Below are 18,950 nucleotides of genomic sequence, written 5' to 3' on the forward strand. Positions count from 1 at the left end.
CATACGCAAGCAGCTGTAGCAAAAAGGTTCTATTTTTTTAACATAAATACACCAACTCTAGAAAATTACGCATCTTAATCACAAGTTTTATAATATGTTTTCTTAATGAAATATTCTTCTTTCATAACTCCACACACCGCCCCACACACTCCACACAATACACATTATTTTTCAGACATTTATTTCGACACATTAGTTAATAACAAAAACATATTAATCAACCAGATTTTCTACTGCAGCGACTTTCACACATATATTACCATTACCAGATATATTACTTATTTACATTGCTCTCTTAAAAGACATAGTTTTGAATGTCAGCGCACATAAATATCATGCAATTTAAATATTTCTGTAAGAAACGAACTACACATGGCATCAAACATACAGTTTCTTAGAACCAAAAGCTTCAGCAGCGAGGGTAGGAGAGTCTGAGATGCTCATTTATTAAAGGAGCGGTGCTAAGCAGAGGAGGAGGGCAGAATGGAGTCCTGGAAGTTTGCAGGAGCGTCGGTACCAAACAGGCAGTGGAGCCCGACATGAGATGACCGTATCCAAGAGCGCTTGGGGCGCTTTGCTGAGGATTTAGGTTCTGATGACTGATAGTAGAGGGTCTGCTCATTATGCTGTCAATGCTGAAGGAGCACCTTGCCTGCGGGCCAGGCTTTGGCTCAGCGGGTTCTGTTGCGCACAGTTGCGCTCTGAAGTCTTTAGGCCCACCGCACTTCCCGTGACTGTTCAGAACTTGTGGTACAAGGTGGTAGGGAGAGGGAGGTATCATGATGCCATCCTGCAGGGGCATGTACCTAACACTAGCTGCAGGTGTAGGGCTTACCTGGCCCTGTACGCTGTATGGTTGCCCGTACGGCCGGTAACAGTTCATGCCGGAGTAAAACATTAGTCCGTCTTTGCCAAACTCTGGCTGGTTTCTCTTGAATCGCTTTCGTCGGCGAAGGAAGCTGCCGTTGTCGAACATGTCCTCCGAAGCAGGGTCCAGAGACCAGTAGTTACCTTTGCCCGGGTTTCCAGGCTCCCTCGGGATCTTGATGAAACAGTCGTTGAGAGAGAGGTTGTGCCTGATCGAGTTCTGCCAAGCGGGAAATTTGTCTCTGTAGTAGGGAAACTTGTTGCTGATGAAGTCACATATGCCACTGAGTGTCAGCTTCTTCTGCGGGCTCTGAAGGATGGCCATGGTGATGAGGGCAATATAAGAGTAGGGGGGCTTCACCGAGCTGCTCTGGGCTCTCCTGGACGGCGGTGCATCTGCGCAGAAACTGTTCTCGCTCTCTCCCGAGGACTCTGGCTCTGAAGAGTCAAATTCAGCACCAGATTCTGCTGAGGAACCGGGGTCCGTAGAGGACTCGTTACGATATAACAGCCCATGGGCATGCTGCTCCTCCTCGCCCACTATGTCAATCTCATCCTCCTCTGCAGGCAATCCAGCGTGTTGTGATGTTTCAGATTCACTGGAGAGAGTCATGGCCGCATGAAGAATGTTGAAAAAACGCGTAGAAACTGTGCTGTGCCAAAGAGGCCTTAATGGTTTGCCGTGCGTAAAAAACAAAAGGTCCCTTCTTTCATGCGTAAAAGCGCATCTATCGTCTGGTTCTCCTTATATCTTTTGCTGTTGTACAGCTGAGGCTTTATATCTTGGGAGGCTGCTGCCCTGTAGGCCAGTCCCATTAACCCTCTGGACCTATCACAGTAGCCCCTCACCACATGGAGCCACAACAAGCACACAGGTGGGGAGGGGGGTTGCATGGTCCTGATGTGCGCAAGGCCTATTTATGCATGGAAAGTTCATGGATGGCAGTTTCTTGTATAGTAGCCAATAGTAAAATATTTTTATGCAAGTTAAACTTCCATAAAAAAAAGAAAACGGGCAGCTTTTTGTATTTAGACATTAGGTGACACGTGTAGGCTTTGCTTATCACCAAGATTAGGCCCTTAAAATGCTGGATAATCAGTTTGCTGCCCTGCATCAAACCCATCGACAACGACATGTGGTTTTGCGCATGGTGGGATTTTGTAACTAGTGGAGACATTAGAAGGAGGCAGAAGTAATAAAACAAATTCATACCAATTTAAAAATCTATTTCATATTACTAATCGTACAGCAGCACACTAGGGGTGGGATGTTCTTGAGCATTTTAACACCACGCCTAACCCGTGATAAGAAGCCCAAGTGCTTCCCCCTGCTTGGAACCCCCCGCGGGTTCGTTTAGTTTGCCACCTCTGGATGCCCGCGGGTGGTGTGACCGTGAAAATGGCCGTGGTGAGGATTCCCGCAGCCAGCAGAGAAAAGATGCAATCCTCGCCTTAACGAGGCCATCAGCATCAGAATTGAGTAGGAAACGGCTCAGCTGCACGATGTGCTCTCAGCTTTGGGCTCAGCTCGGCTTTATGACCGGGATGAATAAGCAGAGCCATCCTCAAAGCAAACCGGTCCAACGGCGGATATGTGCTAAAACCTCGCTGCTATAGGCTACCATCTCCATTGCAAATGACCAAGTCAGGAAAACTCCACCCATTTCCTCACCTGACAAGGCCTACTGTGCGTGCCTAAAACTGTGTTCTCACATGACTGCACCAATAAAGGCTTAAGCAAAAGATACCGAAAAAAACAGAGGCTGTAATCTGTCAACGGTTAAAAGCACAAACGTCACTGAAACTGCAAGTATAAATAAGAGCACCACACTCAACTGCATAAATAAATAAAATTAATAACGAGATCTTAAATTCTAAACGAACTGAGGTCAGTGTCAGTTGTCAGAAAGCTACTTTAAAACAATTTAAGAAAAATAACCAAGGCACACTTCCCCTACAATATATGAAATATCACACAAATATACTTTCTCTTCTTCAATGACAGTCTATTCCATTTGATTGACATTTCTTTGCATTTCATAACATATAAGCTCATGTTAATCCCTTTGGAGACTGAACACTTTGAATGTCACAGCAAACTCACCATTTAAACACAATGGGTCTTTGTCATGTTAATAACCTGGTGTTGTTGGCTACAGAAAGACATTTTTACTGCTTTTTTGTTTATGCATTTCAGAAAAGCATATCATATTCAGGAAAGAAACTTTATTTTAAATAATTCAAAAATAAAGGGTGTTAAAAGTTAGAAACATAAGCAGAAATACTTAAAGTAGACTCAACACTTGATGCAGTATGTGCATCATTGAGTTTCCAAACCTTCAAATATTGCAGTTTTCATAAAGCCGTGTTTCTAAAAATGCATTGCACTGATTAAAGTTCTGGATCTTTGTGGCATCTTTTTGTGTGCAAACTGTTTCAGTTTTTTAGAGGTTACTTACAGAGGTCATGTTTGGTCATTTTCCAGAATCAGAAGCACATCAAACATTCGTAATTACTGTAGCGTTTAGCGTCGGTTGTGATAGATTATCACAAGTTAAAACCACTAAGTTGATGAGTACAGTTACCTCAGCCATCCTCTGACACACGTCATCCTCAAGTAGAAAAGGAATGAATGTCTGAAAGGCAGTCTCAGATTTATGAATAGCCAATGCCACAACTTTTGCTTCAGAATCAACAGGTTTTGATGTGAAGCCGGAGGTATTGGTAGCTTCAGCTATTTTTTTCTGTGTCCAGCACAACTTTAGAAGTGAATTGTTCACAGAGGATGTCTTTGTCCAGGTTTCTACCTGCAAAACAGAGACAAAAGAGCATTACCACACCATGGCTACATGCAGATATATACAGATATAAATATGCTAGGTGTAGAAAAACTTAACAGTTCTGCATTTGCAGTTAAGTCAAATTCAGCTGAACACTGCCTATATTTTCCAAATTAAACACTTCCCAGTAATATTTCAGAGGACACCATAAAGAAATCATAAAGTAAAGCACTACCCAAAAAAAAACTATAATGGAGGATTATAGCCAAGAACTTCTTTTTTATGATTTAATCAGAAGACATGATTTAGATGATTAATAAGTGTCAATAAAGTACTTCCATTAAGTGCATATTAGCACAGAGACTACAAAAACTTCAACATAAAAATGTCAATAGAAACTTTTTAAGAGAAGTTTTTTGATTAATTAAATGCAACTCCTTGCATTGGCTGCCTTTAAAGTGGTTTGTAAAAACGGAAATACAAAGAGTTGAGACAAGTGTGTGTGTCGTCACCTATAAAGACCAGCCGGTTGATCCGAGGGTTCTCCTCCCAAAGCTGTGGAGTCTCATTCAGCTCGTACAGCTCGTGGACCCCCTGCAGCATCACTTGGTGGGCTTTACCTGCAAATGATACTATGCCCTGAAAATACACAAGTGACACATTAACTAAGACTGCATAAAGCATTTGGAACTGATTAATACAGACAATAAAGCTGATGTTATTGATCGCTGCCACCGGGGTGTCTATTGTGCCGCGCTGTACCTTTAACCGGATGACAGTCATGGGTTGCCCTTCTTTGTTACAGAACATCTTTTCCCATAGGAGATCCTGAAACAGTGGAAAATGGGTGTTTACTTTTCAAAGGACTTTGTTGTACAGGAGCTAATTAGTAATGGCACTAGGAGTCTGAATGATACAGTGTTTTTACCTGGATGAAGGCATTTAAAGCCTCCTCAGAGAGATCTCCAGTCACTTCAAATGTCACAGTTAAAACACTCTGAGATGACACAAAATATACCAGCAAAATATTTATAGATATATACAAGAAAATTACAGTATTTTTCAACATTTGCGCATCACTGAAAAACAAATAAATTCCACTTTGAAAGATAACACCGTGAAATAAGAACTGAAGAAAGTACAATTCTATATAAGATATTCAAATGTAGTGGTGAACTTACTCAGATATTTGACTTAGAAAAAAGCAGACATACTCCTTTACAAGTAAAAATCCTACAATCCATATCTTATATTCGTATAATCTTGAACTGAAATGTAGCAACTAAATATGGATGTCATATAAGTGGGAAAAAAAGGGCAATATTTCCCTATAAAATGTGGTTCAGTGTAGTATATTTTACATTTAAGAATTCCTCAAATTGTCCTTACTTGCAGTACTTTGTTACGTGGATTTACATTGCCTGGCTGCTTCTATGTTTTAAGATTCTCATTTTTATCCCCTGAGGAGAACTGGCGACATTTAAAATACATTTTCACACATATTTCCAGTTTACTGAAACTGGCATTCATAATGAATGCTAAACAAAAAAAGGGGTTTTTTACACCCCAGCTGATGACTTTGTCAATGAATGTGTCAAAAACTACGACTCCATGTGGCACCTGAAACCCAGCAACGCTTTCCTCTTTATCTGCCTACATCCCATCTCTGCTTCGCTCTTTTTCCTTCTTTCTCGGTCACACATTCAGTCCCTCCTCTCCATACTTCCTTACAGCATTAAAAGGGCACTTTGCAGATATTTGGGGGTTTTGTGTTGAAGTGTTAAGGTTACACACTTCCTTGCCATTTGGTATAACAACAGAAAAACAGCATTCTCATTTACATGAAAAGAGCAACGTAGGGGAAGGGACTGAGGAGGGGGGTTTGAGGGACACTTGAGCATCATGCGGGAAAGGGAACCTGAGAGAAAACAGACAACAATGCCGCTATTTACCCACGCAAATAACCCTCACCTCTCTTCATCCTGTGATAAAAGTTCATGGGTATAAAGCAAAACAATATAAGACCTAATTGCTGCGAGGAGTCATTTGGTTTAATACCTGATAAAGACACCCACAGAGGTGGCGTCAAACTAATCCTGGAAGAAACAGATTTACTAAGGCACATAAACTAAAAAGACTTAAATGCCCAGATATTAGGGACTGGGAATGCACTGTATTTTCTCCACCTGAAGTGCTACACTGAAGATTTCACAAATTAAGTAGATTCAATATATGGTCTTATGGCAACTACATTCAATTTAAACAACTGTAAAGCCATAACATGTAAGCAAACCTCTAGTCAGTGTAGCCAACACCCAGTAACCACAAGTCGCATGACCCAGACCGAGTCCATTTGTAATGTAACAGAAAAACATCAAAAGCTTCAAGTTGACCTCAACACAAAAAGCAAAGCAGGGAGGGAGTTTTCACTCCAGTGTCACAGCCTGGGGGAATGCAAGGCACAGTTTTAGCCTGAGGTAAATGCATCCCCCCTTTATCCTGTAGGAAATGATGTGTTGAAATAAATTACCAAACAAAACAACAAAAACTCTCAGAGGTGCACAAAGAGTGAGTATAGGGAATAAATACGCCTGAAACCAGTTCAGAGCACACAAACAATACCTTGTCAAGATGTGGTCTTGCAGATTTCACAAGTTGGAGCTTCTCTGCAAGACTTAAGATGAAAGATAATTATTAAATAATTATTTAACACCATGACATACTTTTTAAATTTTCAATCCAAAAAAGAGACTCATCTTCACGTATAAAAAGATCAAAAAATGACAATGATACAATTATTACTTTTACTAGATCCAGTGAATCAAAATTAGATGACAAATATCTCAAAAAAAAAATACAAATTTGGGACAGTTTGTGTTTGCTCAATAGTATCCATCAGTAGCAGTACATCAGTACCTTTTCTGAAACTTATTTTAGTAGGACTGATTGCCTTTGGAGTTTTGCTTCTCTTTTTGGTTATTTTTTCTATTTCCTGAAGCTGCATTTACAGTTTGTGTCAGTTGAAAGATAACAATAACATGAGTTAATGCTCTGCTCTACATCCTAACAGCTGATGTCTCTGGATATTTAAGCATCTTTATGTGATAGTTACAGTAACTTATTGTTTAGAAGGGTAACAGTTATTCTTAGGGTTGAATCTTGGATTGTTTATAGCATTGATTCCAAAGCTGGGGCTGGGACACCCACAAGGACTAAGATAAATCAAAAGAGTCACAAGATCGTTAACAGTTCAGCAGAAAAAGCATTTATGCTTCACAACGACATGCAAATTACTGCTATACAAAAAGTTCCTCAAACCTAATATTTTCTTGCGAATTACTAAACGATTTGACTTTTTCAAACTGTTAAACCTGAACGAAGGGGGTAAGCCAATTTTTTTTTTTATTGAGGTGGTCACAACTGATCGATGCAAACGCCGCTGAGTTTACAAGTAAGCACTGCTTTGCTTTCGGGTTCACAAGTCAAATATGTTGGGAAATATGGTTTTAAGTGTTATCTAAATGGCATCTAAATATTACTTGATATAGTTTGAATTATTTTGACTACTGCACTCTTCAATTGTGTTTTCATGGCATGTTTTATGGTCACTATTTTATGGTGTTTCTTCGCACGTCTTATTATTGCTGCCTACTGAGAAAAAGAGATTTTTATTATCAGTGAGACTTTCCTAGTTGAATCAAAGTTAACCATGTAACAAATGCACTTAAACCTTTTACTGCTTTTTTCTGTGCCCTTCAACCTTTCTGCAGAAGAAGAAAAGTGGCCTATCATCTCATCTCGAAATGTAAAGCTCTGTATGCTATGTCATTGCTTAATGACAGAACTCTTAAAGGACTGAGGAAAGTTTTAGAAATGGCAATTAAATCCCACAGAACACCCACCACCACTTCCAAACAAACTACAGCGCTTTTCCCCCCACTTCTCCCTGACCTCACAAGGAGGCTAAATGTTGTGTCCAGCTGCTTGAGCCCTGCGTGCTGTTAGTGCCACACAGGCAGAGCGGCAGGGGGCCGCTTCAAACAGCCAGCATGGGATTGAGGGGAGGAGGGAATAGGACTCTCAAAGGCAGGGGGAACGGAGCTCTGTTGGGACAAGGGGAACTCCTCGGGAGCCAGTGGACACACAAAGCTCTAATCCTCTGCAGCTGGCCCAGAGACACTGACTCAGGGCACGTAAGACAGCTTTTAACACGATGGTCGGTTCATTCAAATGAAGGGATGAACGGTGACTCTATTCATAAGAATGACATTCTACGGGGGGATACAAAATGATGACCATCATGTGGTGTAACAGGGGGACGCTCAATAGAAGAGTTTGTTAATTAGAGAGAAACATGGTCAGCAACAGTATTAACGACTGCTGGGTACGCAGTTCAACAGCAGTTCGCAACAAAGGCCATCACTGGAGTCAAAATAAGTTTTTAAAAAAGAACATGTCAGGTACTGCACACTATATTAGTGGGTCAATATTATCAGGGAACACACTGGCATTGGTATATACTATGTCATGTGAGAAGTAAAGATATGCAAGTACGCTATGTAAGAAATTCAGTAAATATTTTCTTACGTTTCATCTATCATGATGAATTTAGAATAAAAATATTAAAAAAATGCAGAATTTAGAAAATCATTCAATAATCAAAAGATACAGATGAAAACAGAGGATATATATACAAAGTGATTTAAATGCTGTAAATTTCTAAAACAATGGGGTTTTTTTTTGCAATAAGATGTCAGTGACAAGATTGCATTTACTAGCATTACTAAGCTCCCTAAGTTTTAAATAAAAAAAAAACATTTTTGTTACACATTTGCACTGATAAGAACACTAATAATACAGTATTTGATATTCAGTTCAGTTTCTTGTAGCTTACATCAAGTATTTGATTATATACACAAAATGAATAACTTCATTTTGTTTATATGAAACTTAAATGGGACAAAATCAACTCACTTTGCTCCATCCTTACTGTCAAAGGAATGCAGATCCAGCACTTCAGAGAGATCCACTCTGTCAAAGAAGATCAAATTATTTTCTGTATTTTTACAGTTTAATTTAAATTCAACCTCCCACAGTGCGTAGTAAATTAAGCAAGATGTTAATCAAATTTTTCCACAAACCAACATTAAAGGTAACCAAGTGACATGTCTCTAACAAAAAGCTTTGGCAATGTTTTTTCGATTAACCCCTTGCTGCAATGGTGTCTTTCATCTGCTCATCCTTTATCTGAACTCTGTAGGGGGGGAAAGCAGAGCCAAAACACACCAAACCTTTGATACACACTGCTTGTGTTAGCCAGATGCTACCTGGCTTCAATAACACAACATGCCAACACAGAAGGTGTATATACACACATGTGCCATCATGTCGGCCTGCAGACCTGGGGTCAAAGAGCAAAGTCTTGTGGGTAAGTGGACACCACTGAATGTTTGACGTTTACTCAGGGCACAGCAGTTTGGATGTGTGTGTGTCTCTGGAGCAAAGCCACGCCTGGACATCTTTGATACGAAGATCTAAGCAGCAGTTAGACCGAACACAGCAGGGAACAGGGTCACAGAAAACTGTTAGCTCACAAAATGATCCCCTATTTGTTTGGACAAAAATTATTTACCTTGATCTCTGAGTTTCTAGAATCTTGACAAGACCATTTATAGACCTAATGTGAGAGAAGAAGAAAAAAAAAAACAACAGTCTTACTTTCATATCTGCTCTCCAGATGACTAAGAAGGCAGATGAGAAGCATTTTAAAATATGGGAGTCCTGACCTGACAGTGTCTCTGACTTGGTTCAGCTCCTCCTCTTTTACCAGGTCTGTCTTGTTAATAATGGTTAGGTCTGCAACAGCAATCTGTCTGAAAAGACAGAAAAAAGACAACACATGAGAACACTAAAACCAGGATGATGCCGCTTTGTAAAATTTTTCCACTCTCTTTAATAAATCCAATACAGAAAAGATGAACTCATTTCCAACTGGATGTATGCGCACAAGTCTTAATGGGTGGCAGTGCATGCCAAACTCAAATGGGAGCTGAGGATTGTTGAGTTTAGAGGTGAAAACACAAACAAAGACAAAGAATGCAAAGGGTCATCCAACTGGTCTTTTCTCATCAGTGTATTTGTTCAACAAAACACCACCACACAGCTGCTGGAAGAGCCAAACTGGGAGAAAGGCAGACGAGCGGCAGGAGTACGGTTCATAGCAAGTTATGAAGCCTGGTGTGATGGAGATTGAGTAGTTTGTTTAGTCTTTAATGAAGAGTATGTAATTTTGGAAGATATGCTTGTTTACCTCCTATATGAGAACAGACTCACGGACATCAGCATTGTAAACATAAACCATTGGACAAGCACGTTAATCAGCATATAACGTGTAATTTGTTTAATCTCTAAAAGAAATTGTGAAAAAAATGGATAAACTCAAACATACCTGGCTGCTTCATTGACCAGCCCATCTGCTTTTTCTTCTGTTAGTTGCTGCAAAACAAGTTGAGGAAAAGGACATAACTTACACATTCAGCCATGAAATCACAGAAAAACAATGTTTAAATGTGCAAATTCTAGATATTTCCAACTTTACGCTTGCTGTTGAAAAAAAATAAAAGCATCAGGAAATCAACCGGCGGAAAATGTGATGCATAGACAGCGTTAACACATGAACCCACAGGAGATCACTTTTCATTTTGTGTTTGTGTCCTACGCTTGCACTGGGGATGCTGCATTTTCCAAAACAGTTTAATATGTAATAACAGACAGAGCAGGGGGTGTTAATCTGGATCGTGACCCCTAAGCATCAATCTGACGTGAATCCGTCACTGCCTGAATATCCACAGCTTTATCTCTGAGGGACCGAAGGACAAAAATGCATTAAACGAAACTTAATAGAATGACAGATTACTGCTTTTATTTAAAATCCTCTCCACCAAGAGAACAAGGCCTTTCAGGGGCCAAGCGCAGATAGATATGGATATATTTTTAGGCAGCTAGATATTTGATGAGACAGTTGAGAGGGGAGGCAGGTGAGTGGATGTGACACTCCCATTACAATGGTCACATCTCTGATATCAATTACTCCTTCACTATGAGTTATATCCTCTCTTCTTTCTGCCATGATTACCTTCATCTTGGCTCTCTGCACTCTCAGGACAGAGCAGCACCTAGGCCATGAAATGTGTCGCCTTCGTGACACCTTCAAATTAGAGCCCATTATCTAGGTGTCACTTGTCCTGTTCTTTTTAAACAGCACAGAGAGGGCAGGATGTCGGTCTGTTGCTGTCCACAGGATGGTTACAAACAATCTCACAAGTTTATGGACTTATTTTGGCCCAAAAGTCACAAATTGTTTAGAAACAAATAAATATGTGTTGTAGTTGACGGACAGGATTACGGTTGCAACTAATTATCATTTTCAATACTGTACAATTCTCATTTGAAAACCTGGCACCAGAGAACATATATAGTAATTTTCTGTTGATCAACTTATTCATTGAATTGTATTGTTCAAACACAAGATATTAATCCATATTTCCAAACTTAGAAGCCATTTGAAAGTTTTATTTTGTTAAATCACATACCTGTAGTCCATACTTTGCATCAATGACAGTGACGATGCCTAGGATGAATAAATATACCAGATTCTGAGTATTAGTGGATCAAAGGCAGCTCTACAATTTGTGCACATTCTGTTCTGAACTGCATTTTGTTTTTTGTCTGACTGAGCTACTTTCTCTGAACAATTTTAAGAGCACTTTTGGTCTTCTGGCCTATCACAACAGAGTGGACAGCTGAGTATTTAGTGTGAAGAGCATGACACCATTCATTCACACACACACAAATAAATAAGAAAATACAAGAAACTCCCCACAAACAAGATGCACACCATTTGGGCAAGTCAGATAAATGTCTCTCCAGAACTGCACTTTGACAGGAGCTTTTATAGGTTCAAATTAGCAATACTGAATTTTATCTATGTTGATCAGAATAGATCTATTAATGATATTTGTATGAAAAGCTTGATCTATCCTGGAATCTTTCACTTAATCCTTCATACAAAAAGGAGTCTAAACCATTCAAAGTTTAAAAATCCAACACAAACAGCAGAAGCTCAAATGAATGCGTCTACATGAAGGTCGAAAACTGACATGTCATTACAAATTTCTTACCGTCCAAATAGATGTCACTGCCGAGCTCTGCGTCAACCCAGAACATGGAGGCCACAGCTCCTGCCAGAGGAGTTGCTATGTTAGATCCAAATGACTGATAATGTAAAGTACATATAACTAAAAAATGTAGGTCAGGAAAAGAAAAGGTGTTAGAGACAGTAAATGGAGGCATGCTGTGTTTCCTTTCCTTAAAATACCTTTGAATATGTTATTTTTTATATTTATTCTTCTTCAAAAGATCAATGATTATATGATCATTTATAGAAATGCTCATTTAATCATTTAGTCTTTGTGAGAAAATAGGGGAAAAAATGCAATTACTATTTTCCAAGACATCTTTATAATATTTTCTGTTTTCTCCAACCACAAAACAACAAAAAAAGAAATTTCATATATTTCACAGAGGAAAGCAGCAAATCCCCACAGATGAGACTCTGGAAACCAACAAATATGTGTCATTTACTAAGTCTACACTTGAAATCATGTAGGATTAACCAGTCATCCAAACTATATAATAATACATTAATTTAATGAAATCCACATCTCAGGTATTTGTGTTCAAAGTCAGTAATGTACTGTTTTCAGAGGCCATAACTTCCTGGCTGAGCCCTGCGATCAGATAAAACCAATATCAGAAGCTTTCAATTGTTTATGTGCTCTTGGTACATTTGGTTTGTTTCTATTTTCCTGTGGATACGGTTATTATAAGACCCTCTGTTACCATGCCAGCCACAGCTTGTTCACATAATGCGCTTTTGTCAAACTGCCAAGCAAGAATAAGAAAGCATTGTAAATATTTGATGGATGCGTAATGAAAACACGTTTTTTGACTGGCATGTTTCACATAACTCATCCAACCTCTTCCTGAAAGGAAGGAGAGAATCCCCCCCGGATTCTTTATGACTGACAGCACGGCCAGAGCCAATGACAGGCCTGTCCCAGTTGATAACAAGCCAATGACGAGGCAGAGGAGTGAGGACAGCTCCAGTCTGAGCGTGCTCTGCTGCTTCTGTCTGTGAAGACAAGTGGTGTGTGTCTGCCTGTGACGCTACGCCCTGACACCTGCCACTTAGCGACACACCCTGATTGTCACAACACTCGCCCTGTGATAGCCTAATATTGATTTCCTGATTCAAGCCCCAGAGATAAATGGACAGGTAGGATTTTTTTTTTGTTGGCTGCGCTCGGATATTCCTATCACAGCAGCACAAGTCCGGTCTATAGTTAAAGACAAAATGTTTAACTTTTGAAGTAGGCTAGACAAAGTGATCTGCAGGGCTGTAACCATTATTTAGACACAAACAGAAAAAAAATGCTATGTGCTATTGCTGGACCAATACAGCTTACACTGTAAAAAGAAAATCAATAAAAAAAAAAAAAAACGTTGAAAAATGATGCCAAATATGTCAAATAATATTTTTTGCTGATTTAAATACAGTAAAAAAGTGTAATTTTATGTGCAATGGGAATTTTATGATTTATTGCTGTGAACATTACGTCTAGTTTTGACCCGTTTTTCTTTCCTGTCAACATGTCATTTAATACCTTTATTCTGTGATTTTACGTTATATGACCCGTATCTTAACAAAACAGGGGAAATCTGTAAAATAACACTGTAAACAATTACTTATTTCCTTCCTTCCATAACTTCTTTCAGATGAAGGCAAGCAGCTGTCTTTCTTTTTTTTTTTTTTTACTGATTTGAATACAGTAAAAATAGTCTCACTTTATGGTCATACATTTTAATTTTTATTTTTTTACACTTAGCATGTAAATGAATACATTTTCTATGGTCTACTAACCAGGGAACCATGTGTCCAATAACAGAAAACATACAATATGCCATCTCTAAATATAGAATGGGGATTGCTAAGGTGTTCAATAAATAAGAAAACAGAATGCACTACTCCACACAGCAAAATTAAATTTAAAGTTCTTAGAAGACACATTGTTTGTGAATATGAACATTCTCCTATATGTTATGATATGCCAATCAAGTATACTGAAGTCCATATTTTAGTTTCCATTTTAATGCGTGTACACTCCTGAAATGTTCTACTTGGCCTGTCAAAACAACGATGACTCAAGGATAAGACAACACTGTTAGTAGTTATTATAACTTAGGTAATTATGCTGTCAATACCACCCATTTGCAAAGCTGGTCAGTCTTCATTTGTCCCATTTGTAGCTCTTTTCAATCAGGTCTGACCCTTTTTTGTTTCTAAGTAGCAATGTTGGTAGATGGAAGTTACTTAATCACTGCATTGGCTACAAACAGCAAGCAGAAACTGTTTTAAAACCTTTTTTTCCCACTGCTGTGTTCAACTTCAGCCCTCCAAAACTGAAGAGTCATTTGCTGAAAAACACTGTTCCAGATTTGTGCTGCTGTGAAATCGAACGAACAAAATTACAAATGCAGACACTGGGATTCTGGTAAATTCTTATTTCAGATACTTGCAACCAGCTGACTGTCCAGTTCACGTTTGCTATTTGTAGGCCTCAAAAAACGAAGTCACCTCATTTCTTCGGCCTACAAACACCTCTTGGTGAAACAGCTGGTGACTGAGGTTTTACAGGAGGCAAGTAACTGCCTTTTTGCTACACAGGCCACAAATAGGATAAAAACACAAACAATTGACTACGATACAGCACAGCTTTACATGGTAACTGATCTTGCACAAAGTTTGTTACCTGGATCAGCAAGTCCTGTGGTTTCCAATAAGATATAATCAAACTTTCCTTTCTTCTCCATCAGGTTTTCAATGGCTTTAAGACCATTGTCCCTGAAAAAAAGGAAAAACACTAATGACTAAAAATGGCTTTTGACAAAAATTCAATGAGACACCAACTTACATCTTGTCTATGGTGACGCAGTACAAACTGTAATATGACGTGAGAATGTATTGTTTTGTAAATATATTACTGAACACCACACATACAGTACTACACAAAAGTGTTGACACACCTCCACATTGAAGGATGTTTATATTTACTTTTTCTTCTTCTCCACATTATAAGACAATACTGGAGACATTTAAGCTATGAAATAAAACTTTTGGATATTTTACACAGTAAGCAAACTAATATGCTGCTTTCCTTCACTCTGCTCACCCTGTTCCATCTGAACTGGGTTTAGATCAAGTGACTGTGGAGGTCATCTGATGCATGACTCCATCACATTGTTTCTTGGTCAAACAGCCTTTAGAAAGCCTGAAGGGGCGATTTGGTTCATTTTCGTGTTGGAAAAACAAATTATGCTCCCAACTTGCCTGCACAATGTAGGTTGGAACTGAAAATGTCAACTCTGGACTCATCAAACTTAAATCCTGATTTTCATTTGTCTAATGTCCATTCCTTGTGCTTGGTCCAAGCAGTTTTCCTCTTCTTACTGGTCTCCTTCAGTAGTGGTTTCTTTGCAGTAGTTTAAACATAAAAGCCTGATTTACAGTCTCCTCTGAACAGTTCATGTTGAGATGTGTCTGCTACTTGAACTCTGGGAAACACTGATGTAGGCTAATCTGAGTTGCCAATAATTGGGAATGTCTAAGGCTGAAGTTATCCTTCGCAGCAGAGGTAACTGTTGGACTTCCTTTCCTGGGGAGTCCTTAAGAGAACAAGTCTCTATTGATGGTTTAGTTTTAATTGAGCAAACTTTCAAAGTTCCTGAAATTTTCCAGGTGAACTGACCCTCACATGTTAAAATGATTAACTGATGCGTCTTTTAATATAAGTGAACAATTTATGCCATAAAATGTATCAATTACCTTTCAATAAGGCAAAAATGGTAACTGAAAACAGCTCCAAGTAACGAATTCATGAAGCTGATTAAGATATTACAAGTACTGCAAAGCTGTCCTTAAAGTAAACAAAATCTACTTTGAGGAATCTGATGTATGAAACATATTTCACTTATACTTACACATAGTTGTGATGTGTCTATTATTGTCATACAATCCAGAAAATAGTACAAATATTTAAAAAAAAAAAAAAAAAAAGCTTGAATGGGTAGGTGTCCAAATGCTTTTTGACTGGTACTATGCATCATAATTCAATACGATCAACATAGAACATTCAATTTGTGCATTTCTAACCTTGTTACCACAATTATTCATACACGCATGCATAAAGTGAAGCATAACTTCAATATTTAAGCTGTAAGGATAAGATGAAGCCAAAGCTCCTTTTTTGGAGTTTTAAATAGTAATGAATTACACCAAACTGGTTATAGCTGCTTTACATACTTGACAGAGCAGCAGAGGCAGCCATTTCTCAGTTCCAGCCACTCCTCATACAGCTCTCCTGCCTGGCTCACAGCGAGGGACTTCTCAAGGGCGCTGCCTGTAGGGAGAAGATGAGGAAGGAAGAGCAATCAGAAGATTAGCTGGGTAAAAATGTGAAATTTCTACTAAAGATTGCAAATTGCTGTCTTTTTTTAAAGTCCTGTACAGATTTCAAAAAAGCCAAATATGTTTTAGACCACTTTAATAAATTCAAATAAAACTGTAAAATGACCAAACCAAACTTGCTTAATTAAAAACAAATGCAAAGTAATGAAACTGTAAATCAAAAAGTGCAGATCCACGTTTACAGCCTGCAACACTGCAGATACATGCTTTTTTTAGCCTTGTTAAATTTTGCTACTGTCCTGCCCTCTTGTGGAAAGTTGAGAAAATAACATCATCATTTGTCTGCCATCATATTTTGAGCACAAACAATACGGTACGTAAAGATATACACACACATTTATATCTTGGTGTTAGATGTTTTACCTTGCTGTTTTGTGTTTTTTTTTTCCCTAGTTACCTAATTACTTTACTTATTTGTGTTTTGCTTGTATTTTACAAATCTTATTTCTGTCTCGTCTTTCAGTATAATGGTGCAGCTTTGGTTTGATTATTGCATTTGCCTGCACTGAAACATCAGCCACACCATTGTTGACTGGGTTCTACCTTATATTTTTGTATCTGTATTCCCTGTCTTGTTTTGTATATTTTCTTAGTGTTAAAATGAATGATAAAAAAAACCCAACATGGAGTATCTCTGTTTGACCTGAACAAAAAACACAGTTGAACCAATTACAGCTACTGATTTATCAGCAGAAAATTATTAATTTACCCTCTCCAAACTCATTGAGTATGACAGCAATCCGTTTGTTGTGTTGTTCTGTTAAGATGTAGTTGAGAAGCGTAGTCTTTCCAGCACCTATAAGGAAACAAACACAACAAATATAAGGAAGTTTAAAGCATTTATTTTCATTTTGTCAATACACATAATGTAAACAACCTAAGTGAGCAATACCCTTTAGCTTTTCATTGTGCTGAGGACGGACTAACAAACGTCTGAGAGTATAATCTTCTTTATAAGCTCATTAAAATGCTCACCCAGGTAGCCTGTGATGATGGTGACCGGTATCTGCTCTGCAGGACGACCGGACTGGGTCTCGATAGGCACCAAATCTGGACAATCATCTTCCTCTTCCATCATCACACCATCCATGGCAGAAATAATGTTTAAGGGCTGCTATATGAACACACAAATTGTGTTTATTCTACTTTTAAGATATAATAAATATTGAAAGCATAATCAAACAACAACAAAAATTGACTCAATGTGTATCTGCATGTATGCACTAATAAACACATGCAATATATAGACATATAGGTACAATTAAGCAAAAAGCAGAGGAATTTGAAATTCTTGACAGGTTTAAAATAAACAGGAAAGGAAACAAATCAGTGGTATTTGTGTAATCGCATACTGTCATATTTAATTGGATTCATTTTGCGAAATATGTTCGTGCTAAAAAAAAATATATGCTATTACTGAGGAAACAAAAAGACTGGAACTCTGTATTTCGCTTTTAGACAAAGTCTGTACAAGTCTAAACACAGAAACGCGAACGAATAACAACATGCTAGCCACAGTATTAACAGTTAGTGAAAGTGATATTCTGTGAAACATTAATAACCCTCACTGACTCATTTCCTTCTTACCTCACACAACAGACCTTATTTTACGAAAACTCTGAATAAAATGCCCGACCGTTCTTTCAGAAACTGCAAATAAGTTTTCTCCAAAAATGGTTCTCTAGTGTGCAGTTGCAGTACGTTCTGACAATGTGCCACACCGTCGAGGGCTCGTTAAAATCCTGATGCACCGACAATGGTTCCGCTTTCGTTAACAACGGTCGAAATACAAAGAAGTACGCTACAAATAAAGTTTTAAGATGATATTTAAAATCAATTGACGAATAAATGGTGAGCAGCTACAGCTTTTCCATAACAAAAAAAATACTTGAACATTTTGTATGTCTCAGTTTCAGCCGGCATTTCCAATAAAGGACTAAACTTGGTGTGACGATAAACATCAACCCCAAGATGGCGACAGAAACCGGTTTATGGCTGGAATCAGAGAACCCAGGCGCAGACACAGAAGCAGGGAGACAGGAGGAATATTGGTAAGGGCTTTATTTAAACTGAACAAGAGTCACAACACAAAAAGGGAAACTGGATTGAGAGGGAAACCACAATCGACTCTCTCCAAAAAGTTCACAGTAAACAAAGGGAGGACATCTACAAAACTAACACAGAACCAACTAAACTAACCAGAAGGGGTACTCACAAGATTGGGGAGGCAGGCTTGGGGAAAAAGAGAGTCCAAATATGACTGAGGCAGACATGAAACAAAAACAAGAATTGGGAGAAATCCAGGAGAGGTGGGGAAGCAGAGTCCATTTAGGGAACATAGTCTACATGGAGATGTGTCTTTATGATCCGGCAAGGTGTGACTGAATGAGTTGAGCTTTATATTGCAAGAGGTGTTTGTGAACAGGTGGCCTGAGTTAGCTGATTACTGCAGCTGACATGCATTGCAGTAATCAGCAGGTAGCAGAATGCAGGCAGGTGAAACAGAGAGATCAGGAGGGCGAGTGATGGAGAGAAAGAGACATGAGGGAGAGGTGACAGACAGACAGAGGGAGCCAAAAAGAGACAGATCAAAACAGATAGACAGATACAGAGAGAACAGGAGGAAGAAGGAGAGAAACCGGGGCTGCAACAGGGATCATGACAGCTATGGAGGAACCAGCTTCAACAGCCTCTTCAAGTTTCTGTAAGACGTTCTT

General features: G+C 38.8%; 2 protein-coding genes across 5 annotated transcripts; both read right to left on the minus strand.

Moving 5' to 3' along the window:
• Positions 1 to 164: 164 nt before the first annotated feature.
• Positions 165 to 2,933, minus strand: foxd5 (forkhead box D5). Its single transcript, XM_023299090.3, has one exon. The coding sequence runs from the start codon at positions 1,478 to 1,480 to the stop codon at positions 410 to 412; it is 1,071 nt and encodes a 356-aa protein (XP_023154858.2). The 5' UTR covers positions 1,481 to 2,933; the 3' UTR covers positions 165 to 409.
• Positions 2,934 to 3,078: 145 nt separating this feature from the next.
• cbwd (COBW domain containing) lies at positions 3,079 to 17,978 on the minus strand. 4 transcript variants are annotated; one of them, XM_023299087.3, is made up of 16 exons: positions 17,821 to 17,978; positions 17,209 to 17,347; positions 16,943 to 17,029; positions 16,069 to 16,165; positions 14,519 to 14,610; positions 11,828 to 11,887; positions 11,240 to 11,277; positions 10,096 to 10,142; positions 9,434 to 9,520; positions 9,280 to 9,324; positions 8,622 to 8,678; positions 6,270 to 6,321; positions 4,576 to 4,644; positions 4,410 to 4,475; positions 4,160 to 4,286; positions 3,079 to 3,674 (listed from the first exon to the last, which is right to left on the minus strand). In XM_023299087.3, exons 2-16 carry the CDS (start codon positions 17,321 to 17,323, stop codon positions 3,598 to 3,600), a joined length of 1,116 nt encoding a protein of 371 aa, XP_023154855.2. In that variant the 5' UTR covers positions 17,324 to 17,347; positions 17,821 to 17,978; the 3' UTR covers positions 3,079 to 3,597. The 4 variants fall into 4 exon arrangements, with proteins under 4 accessions (XP_023154855.2, XP_035799187.2, XP_035799186.2 ...); XM_035943294.2 differs by having other exon boundaries at positions 17,835 to 17,964; XM_035943293.2 differs by having other exon boundaries at positions 17,209 to 17,344; positions 17,821 to 17,956.
• Positions 17,979 to 18,950: the final 972 nt, after the last annotated feature.

Source organism: Amphiprion ocellaris, chromosome 6, assembly GCF_022539595.1.
Source record: "Amphiprion ocellaris isolate individual 3 ecotype Okinawa chromosome 6, ASM2253959v1, whole genome shotgun sequence".
Classification (NCBI taxonomy): Eukaryota; Metazoa; Chordata; class Actinopteri; family Pomacentridae; genus Amphiprion; species Amphiprion ocellaris.

Coding starts and splice junctions, on each gene's coding strand:
- foxd5 (XM_023299090.3), bottom strand. CDS start 1,480: ATGACTCTCTCCAGTGAATCTGAAACATCACAACACGCTGGATTGCCT.
- cbwd (XM_023299087.3), bottom strand. CDS start 17,323: ATGGATGGTGTGATGATGGAAGAGGAAGATGATTGTCCAGATTTGGTG. Junction 11,278..11,827: donor CAGTGACATCTATTTGGACG/GTAAGAAATTTG, acceptor TATTCATCCTAG/GCATCGTCACTGTCATTGAT. Junction 4,476..4,575: donor CTTTAAATGCCTTCATCCAG/GTAAAAACACTG, acceptor CCACTGTTTCAG/GATCTCCTATGGGAAAAGAT.